The sequence below is a fragment of the Vipera ursinii genome, assembly GCF_947247035.1.
Source record: "Vipera ursinii genome assembly, chromosome: 7".
NCBI lineage: Eukaryota > Metazoa > Chordata > Lepidosauria > Squamata > Viperidae > Vipera > Vipera ursinii.
The window spans coordinates 32,305,109-32,326,803 of record NC_139521.1 but is presented as its reverse complement, the minus strand read 5'-3'; the positions used below and the strand labels follow the sequence as shown (position 1 = coordinate 32,326,803).

Below are 21,695 nucleotides of genomic sequence, written 5' to 3'. Positions count from 1 at the left end.
TGCAAAACCCTTAATTTCCTACTAGAAATAGGCACTACAAACAAGAAAAGGTTTGTAAACTGACTGAAGTTTTATACACAATAGCCACACAGTTCGACGTTCAAAGTTTGAAGGTTTCCAGCTATCCTGGGGGGAAAAAATAGAGTATCAGAAATGTAAAAAAGCCCATAAGACATTACTTTTTTATTTAATACTACAATACTACAGTCACCTCTTATTGAATGGGCTTTCCCCAGGAATAACATGTGTGCTTTCTGGTCCTATAAGAAAACTGATCCGATCATAAAAGGATTTAGCAGCTTGCTGAGATGGTGATTGCTGACTTTGGCTAATAATATCTTGTGGGTCAGGCAATCCTCGACAGAAAGGCTGGTTTTGGCAGGAACTCTGCAAACAGCAGTCAGGATCCATACAGTCAACTAATCCATCTACAGACAAAAAAGTCAAAAGAAAAACAACAATACTTCTTATTAGTATTTTGTCTCTAATGAGCAATTACATGATTACTGTATTGAATGTAATATGAAAACAGTTAAAAGTTTAGCTTCTTTTTAAGCTTCTTAAAAAGAGTAGGGAGCTCTGATTAGATAAAAAAACTTATCACCCTCCTCAGGTAATCCTAGAAAAAAGAGGTGCAGTCTCTATTTCACAGAAAAAATGGAAAAGCACCAGGCCCAGGCAGAGTAACTTCTTCTTGCTTGAAAGTCTGCGCTGATCAACTGGCCCTCATCTTCACCCACATCTTTAATAAAACAATGGAGATGTGTTATGTCCCTTCTTGCTTCAAACACTCTACTATCATCCTTTTCCCCAAGAAACCCTCGATCAAGGAGCTGAAATGACTACAGATTGGTTGCTCTGACATCAGTAGTTATGAAAACTTTTGAAAGATTAGTGTTGGCCCACCTAAAAACCATTATGGATCCGCTGCTAAACTCCTTGCAATTTGCCTACCATGCAAAGAGATTGGCAGATGATACTGTTAACATGGCGCTGCATTACAACTACAACATCTTGAATCTCCAAGGACCTATGCAAGGCTCCTTTTTGTTGACTTCAGCTTGGCATTCAATACCATCATTTCAGAAATTCTTTGCTCCAAAGTGACTCAGTTAGCTGTGCCTAACCACACTTGAAGGTGGATTATAAACTTTCTAACAGATAGCAGCAGGTAAAATCACATAGAATACCCAATCAGTTAGCACAGGTGCCTCTCCAGGGCTATATCTCTCTCCATTACTTTTTTTTCTCTATACCAATGACTGCAACTTGAAGGATTCCTCTGTTAAAGCACTGAAGGTTGCAGATGATACAAGAGTCATTGGTCTCATTTGAGACAGTGATGAGTCTGCATACAGACAGGAGGTTGAACAACTGGCCCTATCGTACAATCAGAACAATCTGGAGATGAAAACACTTAAAACTGTAGAGATGTGAGTTCTATAATTTCCCAGGACTTGAAATGTATACCTAACATTAGAACCACGATTAAAAAGACACAACAAAAATATACTTCATGCATCAATTCAAAAAAGCTCAGAATGCCCAAGGAGCTGCTGATACAGCTCTATAGAGGAATTACTGAGCCTATCCTCTGTACTTCTATAACTGTCTGGTTTGGTACAGCAACCAAACAGGACAGGTACAGTTAGGACTACAGAAAAAAAAACAATTGCAACCACGCAGCCTTTTCTTGAGGACCTGGATACTGCATGGGTCAGAAATAGGGCTGATAAAATATTTGCAAACCCCTCACATCCTGGACATGAACTGTTTCAATTCCTTCTCTCATGATTACAGCTATAGGGCACTGCATGCCAAAGCAACTAGATACAGAGACAGTTTTTTCCCTTGTGCCATCACTCTGCTGAACACCTAATTCTCACAGCATTGTCTTATGTCTAAAGATATTTACTCATGTAGTAAGGTTGTATAACTATTATCCTTCTCATCTTTCCTATTACCTTCTACTGTTGGTATCTTAGGATTATGTTACTTTGTATGACCAATAACACCTGGCCAATAAAGATTCTATTCTATTCTATTCTATTCTATTCTATTCTATTCTATTCTATTCTATTCTATCCTATCCTATCCTATCCTATCCTATCCTATCCTATCCTATCCTATCCTATCCTATCCTATCCTAGTACTAAACAGTAACTGGGAATTAATGTTGCAACTCTCTCCTTCCCTCCTACCCCCTCTGTTTTTGTGTGACCTGTGTACATTCATGTGCCTGTGTATATATATCCCCTACCCCCACTTATTAAATAAGCTAAAATCCTTAAACAGAATTACAATCTTCTCCAGAAATTTGTATTTATGGTAAAAATCCACCTTAGTGGCAACAGGTGATTCTTGCTCTGAGATGCTCTCAAAACAACAATCATATTCCTGATTGGATGAATGAAACACAGGCAAACTGAGAACATAAAAAAAGAAATACCTGCACCTCTTGCTACTCATAAAATGTGTGTGTGTGTGTTCTTTCTCTCCCCCATTCAATCCTGTCAGATTGTTCGCATGCCAGGACAAGTCCCAGCAGTTTTCTTAGCCAGGTTTTACAAAAAGAATTTGACACTGTCTCCATCAGAGGACTGAGAGAAAGTGAGTAGCTCAAGGTCACCCAACTGGCTTGGTACCCAACATGGGACTGGAACTCACAGAGTCCTGGCTTCTACCCTGGTGCCTTAATTACTGCACCATAGTTTGTTATGTTAATATATACTGTATTAATATTTAATAAGATGCAGAAGCCTTTTCAGACTCACTATTACTGGAAGAATTTAGATTATGTCATTTAAGTAAGAAGGGAAATACATATTGTTAATGAATGCAAATGATTTGGTATATACACTCTCTTTCTTGAACCATGTATCACAGAAGAAACAAATTTTACACTAAAAAGAATGTAAGAATAATACATAAAGATCTATATAAGGCATATGATTCATGAGCCACACAGATTGTTCTGAAGAAGAACGTATCTGTTTTTGAGAAGAAAATGCTGAAGTATTTTTAAGAGAGTAGGTCACATACTGTAACAAAATAATGAGTTCAAAATAATTCAGTATATTTTCATATCTTTCATAATAATCAATGTATCAGCAAATAGAGCAGAGATCAATAGAGAATGACATTTTTTAAAAAACTCTTGACCACTGTCAGCCAGCTATTTATAAAAGGTGTGCAGCAGTCAAGATGATTTCTGCAAAATTCATTGGTATGATTAAATAAAAATATTGATATTTAGAAACAAAGAAAGCTCCCATTGAATCAAAGTTTGAATCGACCTAGTCCAATCATGTCTACACTGATGGGAGAGTTTTAGAAAGGGGTATCTTTCTATCAATTAACCCAAGATTTATTTCCTGTATGCAAATTATGTGCTCCATCATCACAGTATGTCTCAAATCCCAAATGTATATTTAGAAATATTGGCAAAATTTTATCTTAAAGTATGAGCTGTGTGACTAAACCTGTCCATATTATTAGAAAAAAGATTTTTTTGAGTTTTAAAAGAGATCTGAATATGTTACATAAGTAACACAACCAAAAATGAACAATTTAAAATATCCAAAATATTGATGGACAATTAGTAGCTAGCATGACATTTGATGGACAATTAGTTGCTGGCATGTAGCCCTCAAATCAATCTTATTTAAATAGTAAGCAATTTTTTAGAACAAGAATTTTTCAGTATAACTTTTTCAGGATGCATTTTTCTGCTAATTTTCAGCAAGAATAAGATAAAAACAATGAACACTATTGTATTAGCTTAACACACTGAAACATTTATGAAACACAATGTTCAAAACTCACAACAATTCTTGCTATAGAACCACAATCTTGCTCAATTGTGTGATGTTATTAACCTTCCTTGTTATGGCCTTCAGTCATCAAAACTTTCTCCTTAAACATTCAGCCAGGGGCTAAAAACAATTACTACTTAAGATTAAAAATGTAGCAAAGTACAGAACCTGCTTTTTAAAGTTCCTAGCTATTACTAATTTAAATGGCAGCAATGAAAACCTGATAAGTTAACCTGATCTTAAAGACATCATGCGAAAGATTAATTGTAGTGTTGCTGTGATCATTCATAATGCTAAAAAAAGTATTTTAATCAGCTTTTTGAAAAAGCAGAAATAGCTTAAGTTACACAACCTTGTAATGGGTGTTTTTACCGCCACATTATGACTTAACATTTATTGTGAAACACTATGAAAATATCTACATTTCTATATCTGTTTCAACCAGCTTATTAAAATCTTCAAATTACATTTGATTTAGTCTCTTATGTTAAAAAAATAGTCTAGCGGATATTTTTGATTTTCAAGGAAAAACCTAGAATGCATGATGATTTGGGGAAAAAAAACCACTTCTGAATCTTCAATCTCAGTTCTTTAAAATGATTACAAGAGGGAACAAAAACTTTCCCCTTACAATTAAAAGGATACTTATCTGAGAAAGCTAGCTCTATAAAATTTAACCACAAGACAAATTACATGCAAATTATTACATGCCTATTGATATATCCGTAAAAATGAATCACATGTACCCAAATAAAAAGACTGATGGCCTCAGTTACAGTGCCAATGTGTGCACCGCTGGAAGCCTGAAGAACCAGTTTAGGGACCGATTGTCATCTGTCAATATATGTATAAGAGATGACATCAACTGGATAGCATGTAATCAATCAATCAATCAATTCATCACTGCTCATTTTCAAAATTGACAGATGTACAGTATACTGTATACTATATACAGTCTCATTCAGTAGATGATTATCTATATACTTCATTTTGAACCTTCATCTATACCGTGGGACGAAACCGTGCCCACCCCATTGCCAGCAATGGGGAAAAAGCTCAGATACGTCACATGACGTCACGCGACATCATCAGTTTGATATGTCTGATCTATACAAAACCTTTAAACATATATTTTTTTAGAAAGGTTGCAAATACCTGTTTTTAAAAGATGCACAGCAATGTAATGTTGATAACATTAACTCCTTGGAAAATTCTGAAAAAATATTTATGAATGGAAGCTGTTACAAAAACTTCGCCAACACACACTCATTAATTTCTCCACTATGTGCTGAATCTAATGTTCTGTAAATTTGTATTTCCTCAGGCATTTGTCACTCCTTTTGCTAACAGAATCAGAGTTGAAGAAACCTTGGAGGTCATTTAAGGTAACCCTTTGCCCAGGACAGGAATCTTCAAACTGGCTCAGATTAATGGTTGTTCAACCATTACTTGAAAACTAACAGTAATGAAGACTCCAAATCAAGAGGCAGGCCATTTTGTTTTTTATTCATGGTTAGGAAATTTTTGTCTTACGCTTGGGAGTTATGAAGCATTTGAAGACTTTTAATCATTTAAACTTCTCTTTTTGGGATAAACATACCACTTCACCTTCCTTTTTCCAACATATCTGTTCCATTTTGCTGTTTTTTATATTTTTATGACGTTTATCAGTTGTTTGCCCAAGTGAGCAATGGATAGTTATGAATCTGTTTTCCTTTAAAAGAAATTAAAAGAAAAAAATCTGTCTGTATACTTTATATGGCTAGTACTTTTCCAGATGTTATATTGCCTCTGTAAAAAAAAGTGAAATGCTTCTAGAAACACTACAGCTCCTTTAAGAATCCAAAAATGGACATTCAATTTTTTAATTAAAAAATTCTGAATAAAAAAAATCAAACAAAACTTTAAAATGTTTATATCTATTAAATTATGGTTATTATTTTTTATTTTTATTTTAATTCCATTTATATCCCGCCCTTCTCCGAAGACTCAGGGCGGCTTACAAGCTTAGCAGTAGCCTTCATTCTATGTATATGCCTGCTTATTAGGGCTTTCACACACACCCCAAGCGGCATTGCAACTGAAAGGGTTTATGAGAATCAACTTGAGCAATTATCCCCATTTAAAATATGTCATCCACTTCTGGAATATTTTTAATGTCTTTGATCTTATTGTTTAGAATATACCTGGAAACTTCAGAGAAAAAGTACAGAATAATCAGGAGCTATCTGAAACATTTCAAATAAGAAAAGGATAAAAATAACCTCCATAAAATAAGATAACCAAAACTATTGGTTATTATTATTAAATCTTAAGTAGCCTAAATAATATTAACAACATTTACACACACACACACACACACACACACACACACACACACACACAGACACAGAGACACAGACACAGACACACAGAGACACAGAGACACACAGACACACAGACACACACACAGAGACACACACACACACACACACACACACAAACACATATATATTATTGGAAAGCAGTGAAAGAATTAGGTAGTAAGAAAATATAATTTGGCATATATCACATTGTGAATGTCCTTGTCAATATATGTGGCTTCAATTAAAACAGACAAATAAATACACAAACCTTCCTTTGCCTGTCAAATAGAGCTCTACTAATTTTTTTTATACATAGCATTTGACTTGCTATAGATTTGATTTGACACTTACCAGATTTGGAACAAACCAGAATCTTAAACTATCTGAGTCTTATTTCACTGGTAAAGTAATTTCTATTTTTATTTATTATTAAATTTCATCTCATAGTTTGAGGCTTATTAGTACTCAGATATGTTTTTATTCCTTAAATTAGTAGTTGACAAGATAATTAAAGGGCAGACATCCTGCTATTTTGCACTGATCTTAGGTTTACTCAGTACAGATAAGGTTTATTTATACTTGTACAATATTCTGATTTTACAAACTCAGATGGGGAATAATAAGAAAAAAGTTGTAATGATCATTCTATTCTATTTGTTCTATTTTCATTATCAAACATGCTACAATAGATCTCTAGTTGGTTTAGCACTTGAGAAGCTTAGTAGGACTAAAATAAACTGGCTAGCACATGCTATAGTTGAAATGCATGATAAATGCATGTGTGTCTTGTTTTGCTTTAAACTGCATCCTAGTCCCATCACTTTCAATGGAAAAAGCTACTTAGCTTCTGTGATCTCACTTGTCAAATGTGTCTTACGGCTAAATATGAGAAAGTTTAAAATTTGAAGAACTAAACAACTGTTCAGCATTTTGTGATATATCTGTGACAATAATAACAGTCCTATTCTACAGGTTTTATTTTTTCCTCTGTTTTCCAACAGGGCTACATTTTTTTCTGCATCTTTTAAGATGGAACATACTACTACATGTGTACAAACCATCTAAACAATTTTTAATTTGTTTTATTTATTTATTAAATTTTCATACTGCCCATCTCACCTAAGGGACTCTAATTATCCTACTGAATTTTTTTTCCCACCTGTCAACTTAGGGTTACTTAACTGAGTAAACAATGATAAATTTGTGTGATTTACTGGCTAAGATTTTTCTAGAACAATTTTGGGAGGTGCTTTTGAATTTAGTAGGGTAAATTTTGTAATGTCTACCAATGTAATTCAACAATTTGGTAATATCTTTTGCAGAAGTATATTATCTACCTAGAGACAAAGGAGGAATTAAAGTAATAGATTTTTATTTAATTCCTTGTGCACGCATAATGACACTCAGCAGGATCATTTGCTTGAATACTAAATTACACCTATTACTGGGCAGGATAGTGTTTCTGCATAATAAGGAAAATCAATGTCCATACTGTTTATTTGATTATTATAGAAATTAAAATTTATTATGCTAATAAGTGGCATTATCTATTGTTTTCTTATTATAATTTTAAAATCTTAATCTCAAGATTTTACACAATATTAAGTAATGCTAGAAATCAGTATCATGGCAGATGATTAAAATTGTTATGCTCTGAGATCAGAGTTTTACCATGTATTTAATTCAATCTAACGTTAAACTGTCATCCTTAAGAGATATGTTACTTTCCTAACATTTTTCTGCTATTAGATACTTTTGTTATAATACAAATAGAGAGTCTACATGCTTTATATTTTCACTTATATTTAGATTCTGACGGTAGCACATGATGGTCCAATTACATTTAATGTTCCATAGTTTACCATTGTTGTTGAATGTGTGGATAGGCTAGAACTTAAAATTACTCACATGGTAAACAAAGAACAACTAACAATTGCTACAAAATGAGGATATCTTTTGGAATATATATGGTCTACATCAGAATAAAGTCACACAGGCATTTCATCTTGTCTTAAGCAATTAAGTAAAATATAAAGATATAACAAAATTGTTAACTAAAAATGTACCTCAGCATTCTTTTAAACATGCAAGGTAAAAATGTAACTATAACAATTTAAGAAACAGAGGACAAGCAAGAAGAGGCTGGAGGAGGTAGGCAACATGACAAACTTTATCCAAGTATACTGAGAAGAGAAATCTGAAAAACCAGGAAAGGAACTCATGATAATGGCCCATCTAAAAGGGAAAGAGAAATAAAGATTTGAACGTAACCCAGGAAATAGAATACTTTTGCTCAGTGCTTTTTTTGTAAAAGAAAAACGTGCCGGAACTCACACATGTCATACAATCTGCCTTGCCTACCCTACAAGGTTCCATCCAAAAAAGGTGCCGGAACTCCGTTCTGAGCGTTCTATGAGAAAAAAAGCCCTGCTTTTGCTTCTGTCAGGAATATGAAAGTTGGGAGGATTCAAAAGGGGTAAGAAGACCTCAATTTTTAAACAAATTGGTGGAAATGTTGAAAAATATAGTTAATACACAGTTACAGGCAGTCCTTGACTTAGAATAGCAATTGAGACTGGAATTTCTGTTGCTAAGTGGTGTGGTTGGAATCAATGATTGTAAGTTGAGGACAGCTTGTATGCAGTATTGGGGATGACACTATTGCTGATAAAGGGCAGTTAAAAAAGGAAAAGCTTTTATGAAGCTATTTTTCAGCATATTCCTGTAACTTTTTCAAAACTTAATCTGAAAAGGGACTTCACAACCATTTTTGTTGGTGTGCACTTTTATGATAAAGTTCACTGGATTATTGTATTTGTTCTTTGATAGATATACTACCAGTTATGATCTAATGTTCACTAATGGGTTTTGATGTACACATTTTGCTTGCTATAACCAGCACTTAAGGATTTGATAGCATACAAAATGAAGGCAATAAATGTTGAAGCACATTTCTGCATGTATCTCATCCCAGGTAGTAAAAGCTCTATATCAGTCTCACAGCAGTATTTTGTTCACCTGATTAAGAAGCCAATAATTTCACATTTTTAGCAGTGCAAGAATTTTGCTCTACACCTCCTACCTCCTTCGTTGTCCTTGCTGTCAGTACATAAAGTTTCCATAGCGACATCACATCCTGCTCCCCTCCATCCAGGCTGACAAACACAATGCCAGCCATTTTGGTCAAGAGTACATCTTCCATTACTATTACACAGGCCAGGGCATCCCTCTGTTAAAACAAACAAAAAGGATACTCCATGTGATTTAAATATTACAAAAATAGTTCAATCTAATTAAAATACAAACAGGAGACACTTATTGGGAACAGGCCTTCAGAACAGCACAAATACTGTAATTGCACATAGAGAGTACAGCAACATTAACTGGGATTCTTATTCTTAACTAAGTGGCATCTTTGATTTGTCTGACACTTTGAGACACCACTTACCTGTGCAGGCAGGAAATATATCTAAGAAACCACTAAATACCTGCAGGCCAGACAAAATCGTATTTTCATTTTCTTTAGTGAAACAGCAGGCAACAGCATCACAGCACACAACATAGCCTCAAGATAAAACAATAGTGCTTCTATTCTTAAGAATAATGATTTGATATATTTGTATATGTAGATTTAAAGAAGTATTGTTTTAAAGAAGTATTTTTAAAATTCAAAAGAAGATATATTCTTTAGTGCTCAATAAGAGAGAATGTTAATTTGCCGTATATTCATGTGAAATTACAGTGCTTTAAATAATTGCACAAAGTATATGTCAATTTTATGACTATACTTTATGCCAAAAATACATTCCTTTTCCACAGAATAAGCAAAGCTCAGGAAATAGTGAAGCAGCTTAGCATCTAGTCTAACAAACATTAGGATTCAGGCTGCATACGGATGGGACAGGACCAACAAGATTTCCAACTAAATGTGATAGCTGTGCGTATTTGAGTATTTAGGACGGACAAAATGAAATACCATAAGGACCACAATAAACATTGATAGACTGAACAAAAACACGGTAGTGACGTGCTTCAAGACAGAGCGGAGAGTGATTATAATTTTTTTGTGACAATCTCCCTAAGGCTTTTGTTCTGTTACCTTTATATCCTATCTTGTCTGCTTTTATGGCCAAGGAGGGAAAATTTGGGAAACAATTAAAATTATTTAATATATCCAAGATCTATTTTTTAAATCTAACATTACATCAAAAACATTATTTGTCAATTCATATTGATGAAAACCTGGCATGCAGCCAACATGACCTGTATGAGAATGATGACATTATATAAATATAGATATGTAAAATTCTAGTATTCCTTATCTATGATTGTTGTAAGACATTCACATAAGCAAATAAAGCAGTACTATAATCACTAGCTACAAATAAGTTTTTAGGATTTAATTTTTACTCCACACAGATTAATATATAAGATGTGCCATTGCTTTTAATTTTTTTTCTGTCTATATCTCAGAATTCTTTCCAGGAATTGATAGCATTATCGAAAGAATCTGTTCCTATGCCTATTAGACTAAAATAATTACAAATGTATACCTTTATTTACCTACATAAGCACAAATTAAACAATAACTTAATTTAAATGGAATATAGTAACATCTCATGACCAGGTATGATGAAATTATTGCTATGGATGTCACATAATGCTACCCGGCTGAGATTATATTTGGCCTGCTTTTTCTTTAGCATTTCTTGCCACCTGCCCATTTTAACTATACATGCAGAGGATATATTTTAATTTTGAAATAATCTTTTCCACTTGATTACTACATAGAATACGCAGCTTCATCTATCATCTATCATCAAGGTATTGCAGACAATTTGATGCAATTAAGAATAATTCTAAGAAAGCCTGGATATTGCCATACTCTAATGAAAAAGCACAAATAAGGAATAGAAGAAAGGCAATCTGGAAAAAAAGGGGAGCACTGATGATAATAAAAATAAATAAATTAAATAGCCAGACTTCTACCAACAACTGAAGATATGGAAATATTTGCTGTTTAGTGGTTTTAATATTTAAGAAGTATTTATATTAAATGTTATATTCAAATATCAACTTTGCACATAAAATAGATTTCTCATATTGCACAGATTTTCTTACAATTTTTTCCTTGAAGTTAAAAAGCTTAGTGATTAACTTTAGTGGATGGTATTCAAAAATACATCAAGATATTTGAATGCAGAATTCCGAGTTTAAGCATTAAATGTCTCCCACTTTTCTTTCATGTCAGACTTGAACTCATGTTTCTATTATAAATTTCCAGTTCAGGGGGCCTTCTCGTCTTTTATACATGAAAAATTGACCAGTTGTTCCAACAACAAAGTTGGGACACTTAAGACACCACAAACAACAAATACCTAGCAATCTTCAGCGTCAGACCATCAAAGCGAATCTATTTATACACATATTGTGAAGCTTAAGAAACTGCTTAATAAAAATGTTAACAGATAACAAAAACATTAAGTCTTCTCTTATCCAAGTCGTATGGAAAGTAACACAAATGAAATCTGTAATTCAAAGAGTATGAATATGTTGCACTTGCCAAGTCTAATGGAATGACCACTATAATATACACAAAGATATATGGAGGCATGTAGAGATACATGGAAGCATATCAAGTAAGAGCAAGTATACAGTACCTTTAACTATTTTATCCAAATAGTGAGCTTGAGAATTAAAAAGAAAAAGAACAGACATTTAAGAACAATCATAAAGGATGGAATTTTTCAGAATTCACAAATAGAAAAAGTAGTGATTTACTGAAAAGTCCTTCATTTCAGAGCAGTATACTTCTCACTGTAAATAACCATATAAAAATCTATGTCCAGATTTCAAATATACTGGTTTATATCATTTTACAGCTACATCTATTGAAAAACATGAACAATTTTAATTTTAGTGCACATACAGTTTGTGACTTTTGTTGCCAAGGCCAGATAGAAAACTATATTTCATAGAATTGTACAGTTCTTATATAAAATACTTAACAGACTAGCAAAAGTTTAGTATACCTCTTTTTCTTCATAGACATCTACACAAAAGCACGAAAAGATTGTTCTCACTCTTGTATTTCTAATAATTGCTATTCAGAGGAAGATTTGATTCAGAAAAAAGTACTTACTCATCATGACCACTAGTCAGTAAAACTGCCTTTCTGAATTTTTTTAACTGTCTTGTAAAATTTTCTATGTTAGTGGCCATTGATGTATCTTGTTTTCATTCACAGGATATTGGTACCAATTTTCCACCATTTAGCTAAATTGGAGCTTAGATTTAGCTTTTGGTATTGAGAAAGAAATTTCTCTCTGTTATATCCACACTTGATAATCTCTATCATAGTTTTCTTTAGTCGTATTTTTCTAAATTAAATAATTCTATAAATCATCATCTTTTTTTGAAAGAAAACTGTTCCATCCAAAAGATTCAGATTTTCCTTCTCTACATCTACTTGAACTCTATAAAGTAGCATGCTGATGAAAACTATACCTAGTACTCCAGGTGTGTAGCTGCATTATAGAGCTGTTTAAAGGCATTCCAATTTGATTTTAAATCCTGTGTTTTTACAATGACCCTTAATACAGAATTCATTGTTTTCACAGCTTTGACCTATCTACAACAACTGCCTCGGTAAATCCTTTTTCTGGTCAGTAAATAATTGTTTATATTCCATTGTTGTATATGAGAAATCAAGGTTTTTCTTTATAATCTCCCCAGGTGATCACATTACTTACTTTGAATAATAGCTGCCATTTTCAGTTCAGAAAACAATTCTGCAGCTTTTCCAATTAACATTTTTATTGCTGCCTTGGATAATTTTGTGTGATTCATGAACAGGGGAATTTTATTGCTTACCCCTTTATTCAGGTAATTCATAAATAACTCAAAAAGTCCTATTTTGAATATGGATTCTTGGGAGAAAGCACTTTTTTACTCCCTCCATTTTGCGAATTGTCAATTTCTGTGAAATATGCAGCTAATTATGCAAAAACAACAACACATTATTCTTACTGGGAATAGTACAGATGAAGCTAATTGTTTAAAATTTGAAATTGAGTCAAGGTTTCAGATAAAAGCAATATAATTTTGGCATGCAGCATATTTTCAAAAATTCAAGATGTTTTACAATGGCCAGTTACCATTTCACGTAAAGACTAGTCTATTATTTCACAGGATTGGCAATGGTTAAATAATTGTATGTTGCAACTTACATATATGGGCCTTATTTTTCAATTATTATTATATATTGGATGTATTTTATATAACTATGCATGATATTGTATTGTTTTTTATCTTTTGGATTTATTAAATAACCTAAATAATGGATATTATCATCCAGAAGTATAATGATTATTAGGAATCAAGCTTATTAAAGTTTCCTAGGCAACTGCCAAAGGATACTATTTGTTAATTACCTGTATAGAAGAGTCTGGATATCTGATAATCTACTTCTGAGGGTGGATGCATTCCAGTTGCCCTCTATTAAATGTTTTTATTTTGTGAGACTGAGGAAGCACTGCTTTTCAGATATGACCCCTACCCTCTGGAAGGGCATCTTTCCAGAGATAAGAAGGTCTCTTTTCTCCTAGGGCAGAGGTCCCCAACCTTTTGAGCATCAGGGACCGGATCTGTGGAGACAGCTTTTTGTGCAGACCGCAGATGGGGCTTTGCTTGTTTGCGGGGCCCTGTTTCTGGCATGCCGTGGTTGGAGACCCCTGTCCTAGGGTTCCAAAAATTCTTAAAACCAGACATTGGTCCCAAGCCTGGGATTAATATATTATTGCCTTTTGGGTGGAATGGGCATGGCTGTTTTGCTTTGCTTTGCTTGTTTTGAATTGCTTTTATATTGTTTTAGTCTGGGCTAGCTGTGTGGTTTTTAGTATGTATGTATGTATGTATGTATGTATGTATGTAGCATATTGGACACCTTCCAACCTGAGGGGCTCATCTTCCAGCATCATATATTTTTTTCCTTTTGGTACTGTCCATGGGGTTTTCATGGCAAAGATACTGGAGTGGGTTGCCATTTTCTTCTCCAGTGGATCATGTTTTGTCAGAACTCTCTGCTATGAGAGAGTTCTGACAGTATTCCAGCTGAGCTATTCAAAATCTTAAAAGACGATGCAGTAAAAGTGCTACACTCAATTTGCCAGCAAATTTGGAAAACACAACAGTGGCCACAGGATTGGAAAAGATCAGTTTATATTCCAATTCCAAAGAAAGGCAGTGCCAAAGAATGTTCAAACTATCGCACCATTGCACTCATTTCTCATGCTAGTAAAGTTATGCTTAAAATCCTACAAGCTAGACTCCAGCATATGTGGATCGAGAACTACCAGAAGTACAGGCAGGATTTCAAAGAGGCAGAGGAACTGGAGATCAAATTGCCAACATACGCTGGATCATGGAGAAAGCTAGGGAGTTCCAGAAGAACATCTACTTCTGCTTCATTCACTGTGCTAAAGCCTTTGATTGTGTGGATCACAATAAACTGTGGCAAGTTCTTAAAGAGATGGGAGTAAGAGACCATCTTATTTGTCTTTTGAGAAACTTATATGTGGGTCAAGAAGCAACAGTGAGAACTGGACACAGAACCACTGATTGGTTCTAAATTGGGAAAGGAGTCCGGCAAGGCTGTATACTGTCACCCTGCCTATTTAACTTATATGCAGAGCACATCATGAGAAAGGCAGGGCTAGAAGTTAGAATTAAGATTGCCGGGAGAAATATCAACAACCTAAGATATGCAGATGATACCACTCTAATGGCAGAAATTGAAGAAGAACTAAAGAGCCTCTTGTTGCAGGTGAAGAAGGAGAGTGCAAAAGTTGTGTTCAAACTTAACATTAAGAAAACCAAGATCATGGCATCTGGCTCTCTCAATTCCTGGCAAATAGATGGGGAAGAAATGGAGGTAGTGACAGATTTTATTTTCCTGGGCTCCAAGATCACTGCAGATGGGGACTGTAGCCAAGAAATTAAAATACGCTTGCTCCTGTGGAGGAAAGCCATGGCAAATCTAGACAGCACACTAAAAAGCAAATACATCACCCTGTCAAAAAAAAGTGCATATAGTCAAGGCTATGGTCTTTCCAGTTGCAATGTATGGCAGTCAAAGTTGGACCATAAGAAAGGCTGAGCGCCAAAGAATTGAGGCCTTTGAACTATGGTGCTGGAGAAGACTCCTGCGAGTCCCTTGGACTGCAAGGTGATCAAACCAGTCAGTCCTAGAGGAGATCAACCCCAACTGCTCTTTAGAAGGCCAGATCCTGAAATTGAAACTCAAATACTTTGGTCACCTAATGAGAAGGAAGGACTCACTGGAGAAGAGCCTAATGCTAGGAAAGATTGAGGGCAAGATAAGAAGGGGACAACAGAGAATGAGGTGGTTGGATGGAGTCACTGAAGCAGTAGGCGTGAGCTTAAATGGACTCCAGAAGATGGTAGAGGAGAGGAAGGCCTGGAGGAACACTGTCCATGGGATCGCAATGGGTCGGACACGACTTCGCAGTTAACAACAACTACCTACAGTTCATCGGAGTTGGGCAGCTATAACAAATCTGAATAAATAAACAAACAAAAGATTAAATTAACATAAAACATAGTATTTGACTACTGCATGAACACCTAGTAAAAATTCCTGAGTATCTTAAGCAAAGAAGACTGAAAAAGATGATCTCTGTCAACAATGGACAAATAAATCATACTATTTCTCAAGATCACTTCCTATTGTGTTTTTAAAATGCAAACCTAAGATCTGAATTTATATGATTTTGAAAATTAATAAAATAATAAAAAGTTTATATATTAACAGATTCTATACATTGTTGTCTTTACTGCATTAGGGGAACACTGCTATTTACTTCAATGGCAGCCAAATGCAGAACAGTGAAAGTGAGTTTATGACCAAAGGTATGAAACTAATGAGGCCAATGAAAGGAGAAAGGAAAAAGAATGGATGTCTTAAGACTGCCATGAGGATGAAGTGCCATATTTAAACAGGAACATGAAAAGGCTAAAAGGAAGATGATGGAATAGTAGAAGAATGTTGAACTGCCTACTGACTCATTACTTCTTTGGAATGTGAAAAGTTCAATTACAGAAACTGATTAATAATACAACACCATATCAAATAATAACCACTTAGATAAGTTGCCCATCGAAGGACCATTGAAAAGAAGTATTTTTAGTCTCATGGAAAAGGAAACTTTGAACGAAATGCTATTAAGCAAAGAAATTGCAGAATGTTTGCTTTTTGAGAATAACATCCCTTTTGGAATTTTGTAATGGAAAAACTGCTGGAATTGTGCTAAGAAGTAAAAGACAGAAAAAGGACAGTGTATTATATATATATACTTCTCAACTTTATAGCACTCCATCATAAACCATGCAAAACTTTACTATAAAAATCAGGTTAATTTCTCTAAAATTGAAATATCTGATAAAATTATAAACACATATTTTCTGTATCTCCAACCTTGGGTAAGATATGCTGAAAATATAGATGAAAATGCACATTGACTTGACACCAATCAAAAATTCTAATTTAAATAGTGGGGAAAATGTGGAAATTTACTGATATTTAATCACTACCCACTTATAATGAATAAATATAGCAACAGAAAGAAAATAAAACCTTTTTTGTAATTTTGCTTACAATATGTTGCTATACTAACACAAAATTTTCATTCACTAGTAAGTTTTATTAAGAGATCTCAGCAAAGGTGTTTTAAAATTGAATAGTGTTCATTAATCATTGATTGAAGATGTAAATCAGTATCCTTGGATTATTAGATTTACATATCCTAGCTTCAATTGTTATTGAAGTTATAACTTGCAAAGAAGTCTATATTAAATCCATTTATTCTCATCATGTCTTGTTTAAATTAGGGTGAGTTGATGATTCTTAATTGGTACTCAGTGTACTGTTTTATTACAGATTATCTTATACAGATTATAATAGTGATATTCTTTTCAGTGAGGGATAATGCATTCTTATTGCTATTGGTGTAATCATACCCATTATAGGATATTTCTAACAAACATAATATTTCATGTTTAATGTTAGCTTTAAAAAACTTGATTTTTGCATAGATTTCAACAATAACTGACACTATACTAACAATACTTAAGGAATGCTAAATTAGATTACCAGGCAATAATTTAATGAACATTCTATAAAAATCAGTGTTGCTCTATAAGAATTAAGGATTAGCACAATGACAGATACATTAGAAATGTATCATATGGCACTGAACCAAAGGTGCTTTTTCAAGGTCAACTGGACTTTCTTTGTTTTTCCTTGAAAGCATTTCGCTTCTCATCCAAGTTTCTTCAGTTCTGACTGAATTGTGAGGAATGGAAGGATTTATATTTTTTGCAGTCATCTGGTCATTAGCTCTCTTTCTGAGAGTCATTAAGGTGACTTGGAGGTTTATTTGTGCCCTCAGAATCACTGAATAGTGCAAATGGGTGGAACCTTCTTGGAACTGCTGAAAGGACTGTGTTGTAAGCAGGCGATAGATGGTATTGCATGCTTCCACCTCTGTTAAGAGACAGCTGTTCAGTTTTAATGTAGATGGCCTCTTTGACCCCTTTTTCAAACCAGAATGTGAACTTTGCTGTCTTCAAAAGAGGGGACTTTGTCTTTCAAATGCAGATGGACTGCTGAATATTGTCCTGAATGTTGTCATTTGCTTGTGAAGTGGTTGTTTTATTTCTCCAATGTACAGATCTACACATGTCTTACTGCACTGTACTGCATTATATCACATTGCTTAGTTTGTGTCTGGGTGTTTTATCATTGATGTGGACAACTTCTGCCTCAGTGGATTCTTGGGCTTAAAGTGTGCACATAGATTGTGTTGGTTGAAAATCCTTCTGAGTGCTCCAACTCCCCAACTCTCAGAAAGAGTGCTAACAACCAGATGACTGCAAGGAATATACATTCTTCTATTCCTCACCATTTAATCAGAACTGAAGAAACGTCTTGGGCAAGAAGTAAAATGTCTTTGAGAAAAAAACAAAAACAAAGAAACTCCAGTTGCCTCTTAAAAAAGCACCTTTGGGACAACCCTGACCTGGATGACTGACAATTGACAGATGTACTGAAAAATAAGCTTTTGGTGCGTTCACAGAGAATGGAGGCCTAAAGTACCACAAGATCACACAAGATCAGTAGCAGGAGATCTCGCGCTACTGATCTAGCATGATCTCATGGTACTTTAGGCCTCTGTCCTCTGCAAATGGAGGCCTGGACAAGTGCCTGAAGCACTGAAGCCTTCCCTCCATTTGCAAAGCTTTTTGCCATCTTTGCAAAAAGCCTTTGCTGCTGAGAATGGAGCCTGGGAGAGGCGTGCACATTTACGGTGGCAAAGGCCTTTCCTCAAGCCCTTTGCTGACTTTCTCGGCAGCAAAGACTTTTTGCAAAGATGAATGAAACCTATAGGGATGCAATCTCTCATCCATGCAGGCGTTTGCTTGAGACAAAACCATGGCAGAGACAGCTTCCTTATCAAGATCTATATTAGGTAAGTGACCCAGTCGGGCAGGATGAGGGAGAGGGGGAAGCATGAGATATCTCAGTGGGTTGTGGGAGGCCTTGGGTGGTCAGAAGCAATAGGGCCCCCCATTGCCTTCCCCACCCTGAGATACCTCGTGCACTTAAAGACCTGTGCATTCTATTAGCAAATGCGTGGGCGAATGCGTGGGAGTGATGACGTTCAAGTTATGTGATTTACTCCTATGAATCCTCGGGTTACAAATCTAATTGGCAGGTTCCATTACATTCGTAACTTGAGGATTACCTGTATGCATTGTCAGCTGTGAGGCCTTCTATAGAGAGGTGTGTGCCTTTCCAAATCATGCCCAATCAATTTACCACAGGTGGACTCCAATCAAGGTGTAGGAACATATCAGCAATGATCAAGAGAAATGAAAGGTACCTGAGCTAAATTTCAAGTATTGTTGCAAACAGTCTGCATATTTATGCCAATGTGAGATTTCAGTTTTTTCTTTTAAATAAATTTGCAGACATTTCTAAAATTGTGTTTTCACTTTGTCACTATGGGGTATTGAGTGTAGATTAATGAGAAAAAAATGAATTTCAATAACTATAGGCTGCAACATAACAAAAGTGACAAAAGTGACGGGGGTCTGAATACTTTCTGAATGCACTGTAAGCTGCACAAGTCAGGTTGAAAAACAAATTGAAAAAGTTCAATAAAAGTTGGTTGCAATTACTCTGCAATTCAGAAGTGGAAATATTAAAGGGTTAGAGTTATATTGTCATATTATATTTTGGGGTGAAATATTTAGGATTGTTAATATGATTTTATAATTGATAACTGTTCATTAAAGATACATATATTGTTCTTGGTGATCAATAATATATGGAGTTTATCAAATATAAAGAATTGTTGATATTCACATTTAGAGAATGGCTAACAGAATTATTGTCTAATATTGGAAAAATAAACCTACATTTAATATGCAGCAAGAGTTTCCTTAAATGCTAAATTAGTCTTATGCTGGTGATCGTAGAGGAAGGAAAAAGACAGAAAGAGGAGTTAAAGCAATTTGGTCATATATTTTACTGTTTATTTACAGTATAATACATTTTCCCAGGCCATTTTTCTACGTTTCCTCTTAATTTTTATATTAAATTATATTGTTAACATAGTTGCATCTCTGTGTATGTTAATTATTTTAATATTATATAAAAAGATAGTTGCCTTATCACAACACCATTCAATATCAAAAGTTGCCGTATGAACATAATGATAAAGGAAATGACCTTTTTTTCAAAATAACATGGAGCAGGAGTATAAATGAAGAATGTAATTCAAATAGAGTAGCTTCTATGAATATGACCTCCTACTATAATTTGTGTGCATGTTAAGTCATTAATTAGATGACTGCATACCATAATATGATTGCACACATATTTTATGTTCAATTCAGTTAAACTATCTCTCATAACGTCAGTGTAAATTGGCAAAGAGACAATCTGTTTCCCTTAATTGTAATTACTGTCATTATACTTTGAATTCAGTTCATATATCTTCTGTTTCTTATGCAATACCTAGTATTTTCAAATTTCACAGATGATGTTTCTATTTGCCCAGATCTTCTTTTCTTATAAAAAATACTGTCCTTTTATGAACTAGTCCAAGTTCCATGCTGACAGTTCTTTATTTTTTCTTAGAGAATGCCTACTCATCATTTTGTAATTCTGCAGCAGTAAGAATAATTCTGAATTTGAACCTACAATTGTAATAGATTGCATTTTTTCTTGCATACCTTGTAGAATGCAAAACCAGCTGTGTTTTTGAACATTCTGTCTTTTTGTATATATCAATTTCCTTGTAGTAACATACTCACAGTATATTTGCAATTTTCAACTTCAAGAACTCTTTTCTTACTATTTGTGTAGTTTTATATTGTCAGCTTGTAACTGGTAACTACACTATTATTCTTTGAATTTCAAAAAGTAGTTATATCAAGAACTCATATAAATAGAAATGTTTCTTTTATTTCTTAACTCTTCCTTATTAATAGATAAGAGGATAGCAAATCTATTTTTAGGCCTTTTTAATCCATCATGGCAGAAGACAACTATCACATTTGCAAATTTGGGCTCATTTTCTCTTTATAAATGAATGCATAAGGAAAAATGGAAAAAGAACAAATGTTCTAAAAGTTCTAACAGTTCATCTGGTTAAGGTTAAGGTAAGAGTCAAAGAACAACAGACTGTCTAACAAATCAGTTCTTGGGCAGCAGTTCTCCTCAAAATCTTAATTTTTGTTTATAACATTTAGTGCTATACATTGCTACTTATTGCAGTTTTTCCAAAAAACCTGTTAGCTATCTCTTTCAGCTTCTTCCTATTTTTCCAGGCAATTTATATTACTCAGACTAATTAGCTTCATTGTGTTTTCTAGTTGAAAAAATGTTAAGAAATAGGCTTCAGGAAAACCAAATCAATCCACTCAGCTTAGCCTTCTTATTGGAATAATAATTTAAGACAATTATAATTTGTATAAAAAATTAATTTCATATGCATTTAGCCACTTAAAATAATACAAATGCTCAATCTTTACCTGACAAATGCCATAAATAAATCAGAACAAAATTTCTGCAATTAACAGTTAAACCATAACGTAGGACAAGTGACTACAGGCAGTCCTCGACTTAACAACAGTTCATTTAGTGACCATTCAAAGTTACAATGGCACTGAAAAAAAGTGACATTACTATTTTCACACTTACGACTGTTGCAGCATCCCCATGGTCATATGATCAAAATTTGGACGCTTGACAACTGGCATATATTTATGACAGTTGAACAGTTCCAGGGTCATGTGACCACCTTTTGTGATCTTCTGACAAGCAGTCAATAGGGAAGTCTGATTCACTTCACAATTGTGTTACTAAGTTAACAACCACAGTGATCCACTTAACAACTGTGGCAAGAATGATAGTAAAATAGGGTGAAATTCATTTAACAAATGTCTC

The 21,695-nt window shown here is 34.2% G+C and overlaps 1 protein-coding gene across 3 annotated transcripts in view; it reads right to left on the bottom strand.

Moving 5' to 3' along the window:
* Window positions 1-21,695, bottom strand: part of TENM3 (teneurin transmembrane protein 3) — a 229,182-nt gene that overhangs the window by 69,777 nt on the left and 137,710 nt on the right. For 2 of the 3 annotated variants that reach the window (XM_083367442.1, XM_083367443.1), the window contains exons 11-12: window positions 9,243-9,389; window positions 212-428 (exon numbers count right to left, since the gene is read on the bottom strand). In XM_083367442.1, the coding sequence (XP_083223568.1) occupies window positions 212-428; window positions 9,243-9,389 (364 nt within the window). Of the gene's footprint in view, window positions 1-211; window positions 429-9,242; window positions 9,390-11,820; window positions 11,848-21,695 lie in introns of all 3 variants that reach the window. The other variant, XM_083367441.1, reaches the window with a different exon arrangement.